Raw genomic sequence first — 14,841 nt, 5'->3', positions numbered from 1 at the left:
TCAACCAAAGGCCTGGCTAAAAAGGAACTTTTTTTGCCTGGCGCCTAAAGGTGTATAATGAAAGCACCAGGCGAGTTTCTCTGGGGAGAGTGTTCCACAGACAGGGAGCCACTGCAGAGAAGGCCCCGTTCTCATGTTCCCACCCTCCGGACCTATCAAGGAGGAGGATATAGAGAACAACTTCTTAGTGGATTGCATATGCCTGATGTTTGTTAGAGTGTTAGCTGGATCTCCCAACTCAGACAGGAACCCAATATGTATTGAGCTTGCCCTGTATTTACCCCCCCTCTCCCACAATTATTCGGCACCCTGCCTGTGAAGTTAAAGCCCTAAAGCAGGGGTCGGAGCCCTTGCAACATTCCTTCAGTGGTAATCTGCCAGTGCAAGGCAGGGCCAGGATGAAAGGACGACCTCCTTCTCTTTCTTCTCTGACCCCTTTCCTTCCTCTTCCGGCTTTTGAAATTAGGATGTGGGTTGGATGGCAGTTGGGCCAAGGGTTGCAGGTTCTCCATCTGGGCTTTAAAGCGATCGCCTAGGCCAGGCAAGTCAACTCCCCAAAGCCTGCGATCTACTCAAAGTATAAAAAGACTGACTGTGATCTACCTCTTTTTTTTAATCGCTAAGGAACGCAATGCCGATTGCTATACAGTGGTATCTCGGGTTACAGACGCTTCAGGTCACATACGCTTCAGGTTACAGACTCCGTTAACCCAGAAATAGTACCTCGGGTTAAGAACTTTGCTTCAGGATGAGAACAGAAATTGCACAGCGGTGGCAGCAGCAGGAGGCCCCATTAGCTAAAGTGGTGCTTCAGGTTAAGAACAGTTTCATATTAAGAACAGACCTCCAGAACGAATTAAGTTCTTAACCCAAGGTACCACTGTAATGCCATCCACAATTGACCTGGGGCACCCCCGAGATCAACCTGTTGGACATCCCTGGCTTAGGCTAATTGATGTAGATCAGTGGTTCCCAGTTGGTGGTCTGTGGACCTTAGGGGTCCATGTTGTTGTTTAGTCGTTTAGTCGTGTCTGACTCTTCGTGACCCCATGGACCAGAGCACGCCAGGCACTCCTGTCTTCCACTGCCTACCGCAGTTTGGTCAAACTCACGCTGGTAGCTTCAAGAACACTGTCCAACCATCTCGTCCTCTGTCATCCCCTTCTCCTTGTGGCCTCCATCTTTCCCAACATCAGGGTCTTTTCCAGGGAGTCTTCTCTTCTCATGAGGTGACCAAAGTATTGGAGCCTCAGCTTCAGGATCTGTCCTTCCAGGGAGCACTCAGGGCTGATTTCCTTCAGAATGGAGAGGTTTGATCTTCTTGCAGTCCATGGGACTCTCAAGAGTCTCCTCCAGCACCATAATTCAAAAGCATCAATTCTTTGGAGATCAGCCTTCTTTATGGTCCAGCTCTCACTTCCATACACCACTAAATGTTCAAAAGCAGGGGGTCTGTGGCTTGACTGTTGAAATACACGGGAACCGCAGTTCTTAATAATTGGGAACCACTGATGTAGAAGAGTATATTCCTTTGTAGGGCTTGTTTGTGTTTGTGTCTGTCACGATGGAGACTGCAGCGCCATTTTTATTTTGCTTCAGGACAAGATTGGCTGGAGACCGGATGCCTCCCATTTGCTGGTCTTTACCACAGACGCCAAGACGCACATTGCTTTAGATGGGAGACTGGCAGGGATTGTGATGCCCAACGACGGACAGTGCCACATGGGAAGCAACAATTTATATGACGCTTCCACCACATTGGTAAGGCTGGGCGGTTGCAGCCACAAGGCCAGGATTGCAACCGCTACAGGTCATTCTGTTGTGTGATAGATGGTTTCAAAAGGGGATAGTAGGCAAATCGTAGGATATTAGAGTATATATTACCCCCTGAGGACCAGAGACAATGTGCCTTGGAATTCCAGTTGCCAGAGAAGTGCATCTGGTTGGCCACCATAGGAAATAGGATGTTAGACTAGTTAGGCCTTTGGTCTGATCCAGGAGGGCTGCTCTTAAGGTTCAGAACATACCGTATTTTTTGCCCTATAGGACGCACTTTTTCCCCTCCAAAAATGAAGGGGAAATCTGTGTGCGTCCTATGGGGCGAATGCAGGCTCTCGCTCTCCAGGCTTCAGGAAGCTATCAGCAAGCCTGGGGAGCCCGCGGGAGCTGAAGCAGAGCGCCCCGCACTTCGGGCAGACATTGGGCAGCCCCACAAGTTCGAGGGACAGCAGGGAGGCGCAGCGCCGCCATTCCGCTGTTCCCCGACCTGGTTTGGATTCCCCGACCTGGTTTTGGGGGGGAAATAAAGGGAAATTTTCCCCCTTTATTTCCCCCCCCAAAAAAACAAGGTGCGTCCTATGGGCCGGTGCGTCCTATGGGACGAAAAATGCTGTATTTTGCATTCCATATTTATATTTTCAGGTTTTGGGTGAAGTTAAACCCCAGAGGCCAAAAGACCACCTGTATAAGAGCTTTGATATCTGTGTGGGTTCAAGCCATCATCTGGGTTCTATTTCTTTTCTCCCCTTTTTAAATAATTTTTTAATTAGGTTTTTTAAAAGAATTTTTTATACATATAAAACATAGCATTTTCAAATATTAAAATACAGAGTTCTTATGAATCCTTATACCTCTTTTCCTCCCTTCTTGGGTGCCCTCTTTAAGATTAAATTTACTGCATCTTTTACCTTTATCTAACTATTATATAACCATATTTATCATTAAAGCAATTCCACATTAGAAGTTTGCTATTTCTGGGTTACACTACATGTAACAGCATGTGAGAAAGAGAGGGAGATGTGCTGAGATCTGGCAATAGATAGGTAGGCAGGAAATAAATAAGATTTGCGATGGCACTAACTTTGTTATGATGGTCACATATTTTATTTTAACTGGCCACTGTTAGACACCTTCTCGTCCAGAGTGGTCCAAAATGCCTTTTCTGATGGCCCTCAGAAACATTCAAGAAAAGAAAGTCGTAAAGCCTTAAAATTTTATTTTTTGTGTCATGTGTTGTGAACATGCATCTGTTTGTGTATAAACTTGCTTAATCATTAAATCTATTAATTGTGTATTTATTTACATTATTAGTTTAATTATATATCTTAAATAACATTAAATATTTTGAAAACACTTTAATTTACGATATGGAAATTTAGTTCAGCGTATGGCCCATCGGTTCTGTGTTGAAGTACTCTTGCTTGCAGCCCACTTGGTATGAAAAGTTGGACTGTCCTTCGTATCCTAGTCCTTTGAGGGGGGAAATAGGGTGAAAATGTGTTTATCCTGTTCCCCTCACATCAGACACAAGTGGATTTTCTGTTCTCTAACTTTCTCTCCCCTCCTCCGCCAAGGATTATCCCTCCCTCGGCTTGATGACAGACAAACTCTCCCAGAAAAACATCAACTTGATTTTTGCCGTGACCTCGGCCATTGTGGATCTCTACCGAGTAAGTAGACCCTTTGAAACAACAGTTTCGTCGAGAGCGTTGGAGTGGAGGGTGAGGCTTGAATGAGGCTGTCCAAAAGCTAAAATATCAGCTTGGGTGTTAACCTTTTAGATTGTCAAAGGCGGAGCAAACAAAAGCTCTTATCGGCCTAAATATTAGCAGAATTTACTGGAAACCCTCCACTTCTGTTATGTACTGAGTTGAATAGGATCCAAAATGCAGCAGTCTGATTGGTCCTAGAACAATAGGATTCAGAATGCAGCAGTCTGATTGGTCCTAGAACAATGCAGCAGTATAACTGGTCCACAGGAGCCACCCAATCCAGCTCCAGGTGGAAGTGAATCCGCAACCTGATTGGCCTACAGGAGAATCCTGGAATTAGCCAATCACATGCTGCCCATTTTGTAAATAATGTATATAAAGCAGATATTTTGGGGAACTTTCATTCCTCGCTACTATGAGCTGAATAAAGAGCATGAAATCCACACTCGACTCCAAGTATATTTCAACTTTTTTATTTTCAGAACTACAGTGAGCTGATCCCTGGCACTACTGTAGGGACCCTGTCAGCCGACTCCAGCAATGTTTTGCAGCTCATTGTGGATTCTTACGAGGTGAGTCCGTAGACCTGTGATATGCACAAGCAAGGCTGATCCAGGCAAAATGGGCAGGTGCCAGATTTCCAGGGGCACCTCCCACAGCTAAGCAAACTTTGTTGTGTGATGCAGGCAACACCTGTGTGTTTGGATGAGGTGCACAGCATTCGCTTAGCAGCCCATTGGCTGAGTGAGACTCCCTAAATTCCAGGAGACATGATCCGGAGGCTTCTGATCTTCATCGCCTGCTGCGCATAGTTGTAAAGTTGTAAAAGCGGAGGAAATGCAGGCGTTAAAACTGAAATAGTAACCCAGCTGTGACTCTCTTGTTACTCTGTTCAAGAGGGCAGGTTTTAATTCACTTCCCATTTGCAAATTGCACAAAGGGTTTTCTGTCTAGTTTGGGCTTTCTGAGCTTTTCTATATGGCATCTTAGCTTTCCACACTCAGAGAGATATTATCATGGGGTTGCGGAAGACGGATGTGGACTTCCAAGCACGCCCCACCCCCCAGGTGTTGTTTTTTTTATAAAAAAAGTATTATGTTTCGTATACCACCCTTCAACTGTAGATACCAGGGCAATCTGAACTACTGCAAACTGGTGTCTCCTAGTGTAAGTGATGCATTAATATTGCTTCCAGTCCAGCAGTTTGGTCTGGAAATGCTATCCTTCATTTATTCTGTTTTTATGGAGCCATCTGGATGACCTCCTTAAAATATAGTTGCATTCTAGCATTGACTGTTTCCTCCCATGTTTTCTTTTCTCGTAACTTATCTGAAGCAGTATTTAATTAGAAGCTTCCTGCTTGACAGTTCTGGCCCCTTTTTGCTACTTCCTGCTAAACACAGCGACAGGATCACTGTTGAATAATATGTATGCATGTGTGTGTGTTTATATCTACATATCAAAAACAGCTCACTTTCCAGGCTGAAAGCCCCTCTGGCATAGCAAGGGGTGGTCAGTGTCCTTTGTTGTTTTTCTCTGAGGTTTGAAAGGGGTTCCTTCTCTAGGCTGGCTGGAGCCCTAAACTCATTTCAGGTGTTTGGGGCCTGCAACAAAATGTTGCAGTACATTCTCTTTGTATGCCCAACCTTTCAAGGTATAGCGTGACTTCCTCAGGGTGACATTGCTGCATGGCTAAGCTGTTTGAACCCTAGCCTTTCTGACCCAAGCTAATACACTTTACTTAATCCACTGCACCACTCTGGATTGACTTGAGAGGAGTGAATTAATTAACAAAACTCCCATCAGCAGTGGAGCCAAAGCTTTCAGCAGGCTGTATCCAATGTTAGTCGTGCTCAGGGCAGAGCCACTCGATTTAATGGACAGGACTAACAGGCTTATTAAATTTCAGTGGCTTTATTCTGAATAAAACTAGCACTTCATACAACCCAAAATACTGTTTTCCAGGCCTGCTCAGTTTTTACGGCTTATCACTGTGTTTTAGCATTGTTGTAAGCCACTCAGGGGACGTGGGTGGCGCTGTAGGTAAAACCTCAGTGCCTAGGACTTGCCGATCGCATGGTCGGCGGTTCGAATCCCCGCGACGGGGTGAGCTCCCATCTTTTGGTCCCAGCTCCTGCCCACCTAGCAGTTCGAAAGCACTCTTAAGTGCAAGTAGATAAATAGGTACCGCTTTATAGCGGGAAGGTAAACGGCGTTTCCGTGTGCTGCTCTGGTGCCAGTTCGCCAGAGCAGCTTCGTCACGCTGGCCACATAACCCGGAAGTGTCTTTGGACGGCGCCGGCTCACGGCCTCTAGAGTGAGATGAGCGCACAACCCTAGAGTCTGTCAAGACTGGCCCGTATGGGCAGGGGTACCTTTACCTTTACCTTTAAGCCACTCAGAGACCTTTGTTTTTGGACGTAAACAAGAATAAATATGAATGAATGGGGAAATGTGCTTGCTTTTTTTGTTGAGGGTTCATCTTGAGCTTAAGGCTGTGGCTGCATCTACACAGCTACAAAAAGCACTCTGAAAATGCTCTGGGTGGGGAGAAACATTTTAAACCTCACAATGGAAAATTTCATAGAGTTCCGATTTCAGCTCTGCAGCACCATCTGGCATCACAGTGTTATAATGCATTTATAACGGTTTATTTTTACTAATTGCAATGGTTCTAGGGGTTGCTCGTGCGTAAGTTGTCGCCACTCCTGGCTAGATTACCTGGTTGAACCCTTTCTGTCTGGACAGCCTCTCACCCGTGGCTGTCTCAGTCGCTGGCAGAATCCGTCAGTGGGCGTTTCTTAAACTTCTTCCAAGTTCTTTGACGCCAAGTCTCCTCCTACTCTCCCTGCGCGGAAGTCTTCTGCACAGGGAGGGTGTGGGCAGCGGAGTACCCGTGCTCTCCCCGCTGGTCTCCGGCGAGGAGTCCTGGAGCCTCCTCTCTGATTCCCCCATCTGCCCCCCTTCTCCACTGGTGTTACACTGATTTCCTTCCCCAGCAGATGGGCTGCCTCTCTCCCTACTGGGACCCTCTCCGGCATCCCTCTGGAGCCTTCCCTCCGCCTCTGGCTCCGATGGCAGTTCCCTGACACTAATGTAGCTGAGTCCTAGGACATTCCCCCTGTTCCTCTTTCAGAAAATTCGTTCCAAGATTGAACTAGAAGTTCGCAATCTGCCAGATGAATTGTCCCTCTCATTCAATGCCACCTGCCTGAACAACGAAGTCATTCCTGGAGTTAAGTCCTGCGTTGGCCTTAAGATTGGAGACACGGTGAGTAAGAACTGCAAGGCGCTGGGGTAGGAAGACCACTTCTCCATGTCCCTCGTTCAAAGGGAATCCAAACCTCCACCAGCAGTCTTAAGAAGGTTCACAGCAAAGAAGCAGAGGCCAAGAGGAAAGTGTCAGCAGAATGTGCAAGTAATCTTTCTGCCTTCAACATAAACCTTTTGTGTAGAGGGTGGGTTTTTTTGTGGGTTAAAATTTGGGAGGCAGAGGGCCTCAAAAGTTAAAAAGTAAGGGACCATGTGTCTGCAGATTTGTATTCAGTAGCATCAAGCACCCCTTTCCCTTGGGACACGGGTGGCGCTGTGGTCTAAACCACTGAGCCTCTTGGGCTTGCCAACCAGAAGGTTGGTGGTCTGAATCCCCGCCAAGGGTGAGCTCCCGTTGCTGTGTCCCAGCTCCTGCCAACCTAGCAGTTTGAAAGCACGTCAGTGTAAGTAGATTAAAAGGTACCGCTGTAGCAGGAAGGTAAACGGTGTTTCCATGCACTCTGGGTTTCTGTCACGGTGTCCCGTTGCACCAGAAGCGGTTTAGTCATGCTGGCCACATGACCCAGAAAGCTGTCTGTGGACAAATGCCCGCTCCCTTGGCCTGAAAGTGAGATGAGCACTGCAACCCCATAGTCGCCTTTGACTGGACTTAACCGTCCAGGGGTCCTATACCTTTTTTTTTAACCCCTTTCCCCTGCTAAAATGATCTGATTTACTATACTCCCTTCCCTAAAACTAAAAACAGACCTGTCCTCAGTCACTTTCTATCCACTACGGTGAATCACCATGGTTTGCCACTGCTGCAAAAAGAAGAAGAGGCTATATATGGAATTTCCTATTGGATGCAAAAAAAAAAACAAACAAAAAAACAGCTCCCCCTGTATAATGATACTCTTTATTCAGTAAACGGAGAGAATTTTAATCAGTTTCATGAAACGGCACTTAACGGAATGCTTATTAACGGAAGCAGTTGAACAGAAATTCCTGTGAATTTCCTGAAAAGGTGACTGTGTCTCCCCATGTCACGCAGTCCTTGGAAACTGCTCCAAGCACGAGGGTGTTTGCCCTATACTGTGATTTCTAAGAGCTGCGTTAAGTGGAGAGGTGTGGTCTCCCTCCCCCCCCCCAATAAATGGACTGAGATTCTGCCCAGTTACTGAGCAAGAGAATGTCATCGCAACTCATTGCAACATTGCGAATGGGCAGCTTTGGTACGAATCGGGCTATTCCACTTCCAAGCTGTGAGAGATGGGTTATTAAAAGCGCAGAATCCGAATGGTTGTTTTTTAAAAAAGGTGTTTCCTTGAGGAAGGATGTGAGGGCAGTTCCGGGTGTCTTGCTCTTCCCAGGTGAGCTTCAGCATTGAGGCAAAGGTGCGTGGCTGCCCCGCGGAACCGCAGAAGACTTTCACCATCAAGCCGGTGGGCTTTGAGGACAGCCTGACGGTGCAGGTGAACTTCGACTGCGACTGCCGTTGCCAAAAGTTTGCCAAGCCGGACAGCGATCTCTGCAGCAACGGCAACGGCACCTTTGAATGCGGCATGTGCCGCTGCCACCCGGGCCGCCTGGGCACCCAGTGTGAGTGCTCTGAGGAAGAATACAGCCCCTCGCAGCAGGATAACTGCAGCCCCCGCCAGGGGCAGCCTGCTTGCAACCAGCGGGGAGAATGCATCTGTGGCCAGTGCGTCTGCTACAGCAGTGACTTCGGCAAGATCTCCGGCAAGTACTGTGAATGCGATGACTTCTCCTGCGTCCGGTTCAAGGGTGAGCTGTGCTCTGGTAAGTGGGGAAATGTCTGTAGGGGGCTTGGAGAACTTGGGCTCTCGAGAACTTGGTGCAATTTGAAACGAAAGGGCTCATGCTGCGTTCCGTTCGTCCCCTTCTCTGATCAAGCAGACTCACGGACGTTGTAGCCCCAAACATCTGGCTGCTTGGGTGGGGGGCTGTTGGCACACCGTAGGAATGGATGGCGCGCTCAAAACACTGCCGGCTCGCTCTCAAACGTTTTGTGTCTAGCCGGAAAGGTTCGGTTTCCTCCTCTGATTTTGCAGAGGAAGCTCTGCGCCCAATTGCAGTGTTCCACTTTTGAATCGATCCAAGATTATGTTGCAGAAAGAGCAGTACCTTTTTAAAGGCATGTGCAGAGGCGTAGCATTGGGGGGGGGGCAGGGGCGGGACAGGGAGGCCATGGCCCCAGGCACACATTTTTGAGGGAGTGGTACCTACTCACAAGTCAATAGTCAATACAGTGGTATCTCGGGTTACATACGCTTCAGGTTACATAAGCTTCAGGATACAGACTCTGCTAACCCAGAAGTAGTACCTCAGGTTAAGAACTTTGCTTCAGGATGAGAACAGAAATAGTGCTCTGGAGGCACGGCAGCAACAGGAGGCCCCATTAGCTAAAGTGGTGCTTTAGGTTAAGAACAGTTTCAGGTTAAGAACAGACCTCCAGAACGAATTAAGTACTTAACCCGAGGCACCACTGTAGTAACAAAAACTAATCCATTCAAAAGTATGTATTCTGTGAAGAATTACAAACTCAAGTAGAAATTATAAACTCAAACTCATAAAGATATGTGTAACACAATAATCCATTCCAAAGATTTTCTCTTTTTCACTCGAGAATAATGTTGATCAAAGCTCAAGATACACGTTGATCTACCCACAAGTTGTTATCCCTGAGAAACGTAGAAAATAACAGGATATATTTATCCAAAAGTCTTCAAACTTACACAACCTTTTAAAAATTAGCTGATGAAGGTGAATACATTGAAACAGGACCCTGTCCTGGCTTCTAATCTATAACTGACTTCTGAGTTCTGCTCTATGGTTGAAACTGAGTCTCCAACTCCAAGCTGAGAAATTATAAGGATCAACATTATTGTCGAGTGAAAAAGAGAAAATCTTTGTAACGAAGTATTGTGTTATACGTATCTTTATGAGTTTGAGTTTGTAATCTCTACTTGAGTTTGCAATTCTTGTCAGAATACATACTTTTGAATGGATTAGTTTTTGTTACTATTGACTTGTGAGTAGGGACCACTCCCACTATTGAAACTCACATTGGCCTGAGTTCTTGGTGTGCTTTTTTCTTGGTATATTTAATAACAAGAACTCCAACTTATTTAACACATTTTTGAGGGGGCACAATCAGACGCCCCCACAACAGGCAGAGGCAGGTTGGTCTAGTGGTCAGGTGGATGGAGTCAGCAGGTGAGGGGCCTGTTGGAGGTGGGCCCCGTTCACCCTCCATGTGGGCGTGTGCCCCCACCCCAGCTCCCCAGTCCATCGGGTGTGGAGGGAACCACACTTGCTCCACCTCGGGTACCGGCAAACCACGCTATGCCACTGGGCATGTGCCCTGGTTCCTTTTCCTTCAGAGAATAATTAATTATCGATTTTTATTAACTTGCATCCAACAGTCGATGCTTTTTTAAAAGAGGTTTGTAGCTTTGGGCACACATCTCAAACACAGTGCCAACTGAAGTCTTTCTAACAATAATCAATGCATAGAACCAGCCAGCGCTGGACAGAAATAAAGGTGTTCCTGAGGAATAGCACTTCCCTTCCTAAGTGGTGTATCTGCTAGTCCTTGGCTCCTTTCCTTTAGAACGAGGCCCCAAATGGCAAAGATTTAATTGTAGCTGAACTTTGATGTGGGAAAAGTACTCACTTACTTACTCTGTGAGGTCTGCCAGAAATCAGTTTCTTGCTGATCTATGTTAAGCAGATTACCCTGTCCAAGAGAGTTATTTGGGATACGGGAGGGGGGGAAAGGGGAAAACATGGGGTTTGGATCTTGGAAGGGATTAAGAAATAAGTGCACTTTTGGTCTCACTTCTGAAAGGGGGACCTGGAAGCTCCTGCCTGAAAGATAGATCATACTGATAGATAGATACTGAAAGATAGATCATAATGACCTTTGAGGACTTTGTCTTAGCTATACATAGTAGTTTTAATTCTGTTAACGTTTAATTGTTTTTTATTCTTATTTTTCCTATGTTGTTAGCTGTTTCCATTTTTATCTGTAAGCCACCTTGGGTGTTCCCATCAGAGAAAAAGGCGGGATATAAGTAATTACTATAATTATATATACATAGGCAACAGAAACACACACATACAGAACCTTTTGTATTCTGCCATAGGAGGTAGGATTCAAAAAGTAATATTCGAGCATTTGGTGTTCACACCATAGCAAGCTCGTGGGTTACACAAAACTTATTCAGGCAGGAACTGAATTTGTTTACCTCCTCAAATAAGATTTCTGTGCAAGTGGAAAGCTTGATGTTGGAAGGGAGGGTGCCAGTTCAGCAGTGCTTCCTGGTCTGTGCTTGTAATTTATGACTTCTTGATCCAGACTTTGATTATATCTGCTTCCCTGAAGGAGGAAAGGGCTGCATGGGTGTGCCTTTCTTTTTAGTTACAGGATTCAGGGTGGCTCCGTGGGTGACTCAATGTGATAAGGACTGGTGGGGAAAGGGGCAACTGTTGTGGTTGTATGAGCTGGGAGATTCATCCTTGCTCCTTGCACAGAGCAGCAGCAGCATTCCGTTCCATATGAGATTCTCTGTGTGTGTTGTGAAATACAACAAACATTGTGCAATGAGGCCGTTTGAGATGTTTACAGCCCATTGATAAAGCGGGCATGCCATTCATTGCGTAAGCCGCTGTGATTCTTTTAGGAGAATACTGACCTTTGATACTCCACTCAGAGGATATCGTAGTAGAAACAAGACGCTCACATAAAGCATGGTTTGGCCCTGAATCCACCACTGAATTGGGAGATAATGTAGCCAGGCCGTCTCCTGCCCATCCCTAAAAGGCTGAGAGGAAACAAGAGGTGGGAAGCCACAAAAGCCTTGAATCTCACTTGGAGATGAGTGAATCTGTCAGTGTTGGTTTCCCCTCGGTTTATCATTTTTCCTATCTTAACTTCTCCCCACATTTCCAGGTTAGGTCTGCGATTGAAATGAAAAGTACCCATGAAAATTCATCAGCATTTTAGTGTGAATTTCTCCTCTGATACACACTTTTCGTATGCAGTTTTGCCTCATCCACACACTTCCGCAAAGCCGTTTTCCCTAAGGCAACACATTTTTGTAGGTTGCGTTCGCTAATTTATGCATTGCCACGCACATGTTGTTGCAGTATGTGCTTGTTATCGGTTGTAAAACTGAGAGAATTTGGAAGACTGGCTGTGTTTCAGTTCATGTATGGTTTTCAAAAAGCGTGGCTTGGCCCAAGCTCATTTCTAAATGTGAACTGAATTGAATTCCCTCAATCCCTTCTTTGGCGATCACTCGTAGCCGAGTAAGATTGTCTTCCATAAACACGGTTTAAATAAGTGACTGTGGAGGCCAATTCTGGATCCACACGTCCTTCCACAGTGGGGACTTGGTTCCCGGGCAGGAGTTGATCAATGTTTGGATTTGCCAAACATGCCTTCCTCTTAGCACATTTCTCCCTTTTGTCCTGAGTTTGAGTGTCTTCAAACCCCATGACAACTTAAAGGCTGTTCTCCAGTTGGAGCGCTCACAGGCCAGTGTTTCCCAGTTGTCGGTGTTTATACTACATTTTTTTAGATTTGCCTTGAGACAGTCTTTAAACCTCTTTTGTTGACCACCAGCGTTACGCTTTCCATTTTTAAGTTTGGACTAGAGTAGTTGCTTTGGAAGACAATAGTCAGGCATTCGCACAACATGACCAGTCCAACGAAGTTAATGTTGAATAATCATTGCTTCAACACTGGTGATCTTTGCTTCATCCAGTACACTGATATTAGTTCGCCTGTCTTCCCAAGTGATGTGTAAGATTTTTTGGAGACACCGTTGATGGAATCTTCCAAGAAGCCCATTGCCATAGAACAGACATGTCCAAATAGTTGATCGCAATCTACTGGTTGATCACTGGACATCTCTGGTTGATCACGTGATCCTGATTGATTGGCCCCCCCATAAAAGAGCTCAACAACTTTGGGTCTTCCTCCCCAGAAAAAGCTCAACAACTTTGGTGAAGGGTCCCCCCAAAAATCTCAACAACTTTGGTCAATCCACTGGGTAGATCACTGCCAGTTTTTTTTTTATAGTGGGAGTAGATCGCAGTCTCTTGGGAGCTGGACATGTCTGCCATAGAGCACCCTCAGGCATGGCAGCACTCAAAGGGAGAGGAAAGTACCCATTTCCCCCAGAGGCCTTTCCTGACGGTGTGCTGCAGTGCCACACAACAGGCAAAGGAAGCTGCCATCAGGTTGAGCACACAAATCGGGTCACAAATTTCAACATTTCTGGAATGGGAAATGTGGGTGCTGTGCATGGTTGCTCCCACTTCTTAATGGACCTTGTTCCTGTACTGCTGACCAGTGGCACACCTCGGGGGTCTCAAATTTCAGCAGACACCTAAAACTGGCACCCCATAGTCGTTTCGCGCCCCTGAGGCTCTGCACCCGGTGCGACCAAACCGGCCGCGCTCCCCTGAATTTGCCTCTGCGCTCACAGTAGCTTGACGCCCAGAAATGAAGCCGGTGGAGATTTTCCTAGCATGGGAATAGGGCTTTTATAAAACACACCATCATCACATGCATTTATTTGTGCCTCGAGGCTGCAGTTAAGCGTTGGAGCGAGACTGGTTTTTGTTAATTATTTAAAAAAAGGTGCACAGACCTAACCCAGGGGGAGTGGGTTTTGGCATGTAAACGTGAAAGCCAGATAGATTTGCTACGGCTCCCAATTCCTTTTCTGTTCTTGTTGTTCTTTCCTCCACAAGCCTCGTCCTCCTCAGCAACGTTTGACTAGGTCATTGTCTCCCAGTTCATTCCATCGGAGTAATTAATTCTAAAGCGAGTGACAAACATGCATGGCCTGTTCTCTCAGTTGGCATGTGTTTTCCTCAGTGTCACTAGAGACTTCCCCCTCCCAAACCAGCTGTTCCTTCTCCCCCCACCAGCCCAGCCGTGATTCACTTGAGTTTTTCATTAACCAGTCTTCTTCATAGTTAGCAGAGGGTCTGCAGGCTGCCACACACCCACTGTCCCAGGAGTGCGTGGGCAGAGCTGGGCACCTCAGAGAAAACATTTCCGCCGAATATTTCCATGGCAGCCTTTCGTGGGGGCTCCAGATTGGAGCGTGCGCCACCCACACAACTAGTGGTCTAACTGCATCAGTGGTTTAGCAAGGTCAGCACCTACTTGGGTGGGAATTAAATGTAAGCACAGGCCTTGGTGTCTGGCAACTGTGAGGTAAATTATTAAGCGTATACCCTCTGTTGCCTTGGCTCTTCCCCAACCCAGGGAGAATGTCTGCGCCAGCTGATACTTTTTTTTATAAAAAAATAACTTTATTGAATAATACAATTAAATTTCCAGACATATCTGCAAAAACACAATTACAGTGGTGCCTCGCAAGACGAAAATAATCCGTTCCGCGAGTCTCTTCGTCTAGCGGTGTTTTCGTCTTGCGAAGCAACCCTATTAGCGGCTTAGCGGATTAGCACTATTAGCGGCTTAGCGGCTATTAAAGGCTTAGTGGCTTAGCGGCTAAAAGGCTATTAGCAGCTTAGCGGCTTAGAAAAAGGGGGAGGGAGTGAAAAAAATCGCAAGACTCGCAAGACGTTTTCGTCTTGCGAAGCAAGCCCATAGGGAAATTCGTCTTGCGAAGCGCATCGAAAAACGGAAAACCCTTTCATCTAGCGGGTTTTTTGTCTTGCGAGGCATTCATTTTGTGGGGCACCACTGTATTTACATATTTGCCAAACATAAACTGTAGAAGACAATAAAAAGTAAGAAGAAATGAAAAAAAAGAAGAAAGAAAAAGAAAAAAGAAGAGGAAAAGAAAGAAAATGCTGTTTTCCATAAACAGTAATTCCAGAATTACACTAACACATGCTATAAAATATAAATCTTGATTAAAATATCTTAAAAGACTTCCACCACCTAAACCACACTTCTTTTGGTGGCAGTAGGGCAATAAGAACGGCAATGGGGCATTTGAGCCAGTAAGCCCCACCGCCACCCTACCCACCCCCTGGGTCCACAACACTGCTGCCTATGTTGGGTAGCCTGGTCCCCAGCCCTGCCACT

At 46.2% G+C, this 14,841-nt stretch overlaps 1 protein-coding gene and 1 long non-coding RNA gene across 2 annotated transcripts in view; one reads left to right on the top strand and one right to left on the bottom strand.

The window, feature by feature from the left end:
- ITGB3 (integrin subunit beta 3) overlaps positions 1-14,841 on the top strand; it is a 59,313-nt gene that overhangs the window by 31,934 nt on the left and 12,538 nt on the right. The window contains exons 6-10 of the mRNA XM_081883966.1: positions 1,600-1,761; positions 3,354-3,449; positions 3,974-4,063; positions 6,628-6,762; positions 8,114-8,543. Coding sequence (XP_081740092.1) covers positions 1,600-1,761; positions 3,354-3,449; positions 3,974-4,063; positions 6,628-6,762; positions 8,114-8,543 — 913 coding nt within the window. The remainder of the gene's footprint in view (positions 1-1,599; positions 1,762-3,353; positions 3,450-3,973; positions 4,064-6,627; positions 6,763-8,113; positions 8,544-14,841) is intronic.
- The window catches only part of LOC309354443, a 609,149-nt gene continuing 601,079 nt past the window's right edge, over positions 6,772-14,841 (bottom strand). Inside the window, exon 3 of the long non-coding RNA XR_014162304.1 lies at positions 6,772-7,436. This is a non-coding gene — a long non-coding RNA (uncharacterized lncRNA). The remainder of the gene's footprint in view (positions 7,437-14,841) is intronic.

Source organism: Podarcis melisellensis (genome assembly GCF_964234715.1).
Source record: "Podarcis melisellensis genome assembly, chromosome: 13".
Taxonomy (NCBI): domain Eukaryota; kingdom Metazoa; phylum Chordata; class Lepidosauria; order Squamata; family Lacertidae; genus Podarcis; species Podarcis melisellensis.
The sequence above is the reverse complement of the archived record's forward strand: the minus strand, read 5'-3'. Positions and strand labels throughout refer to the sequence as shown.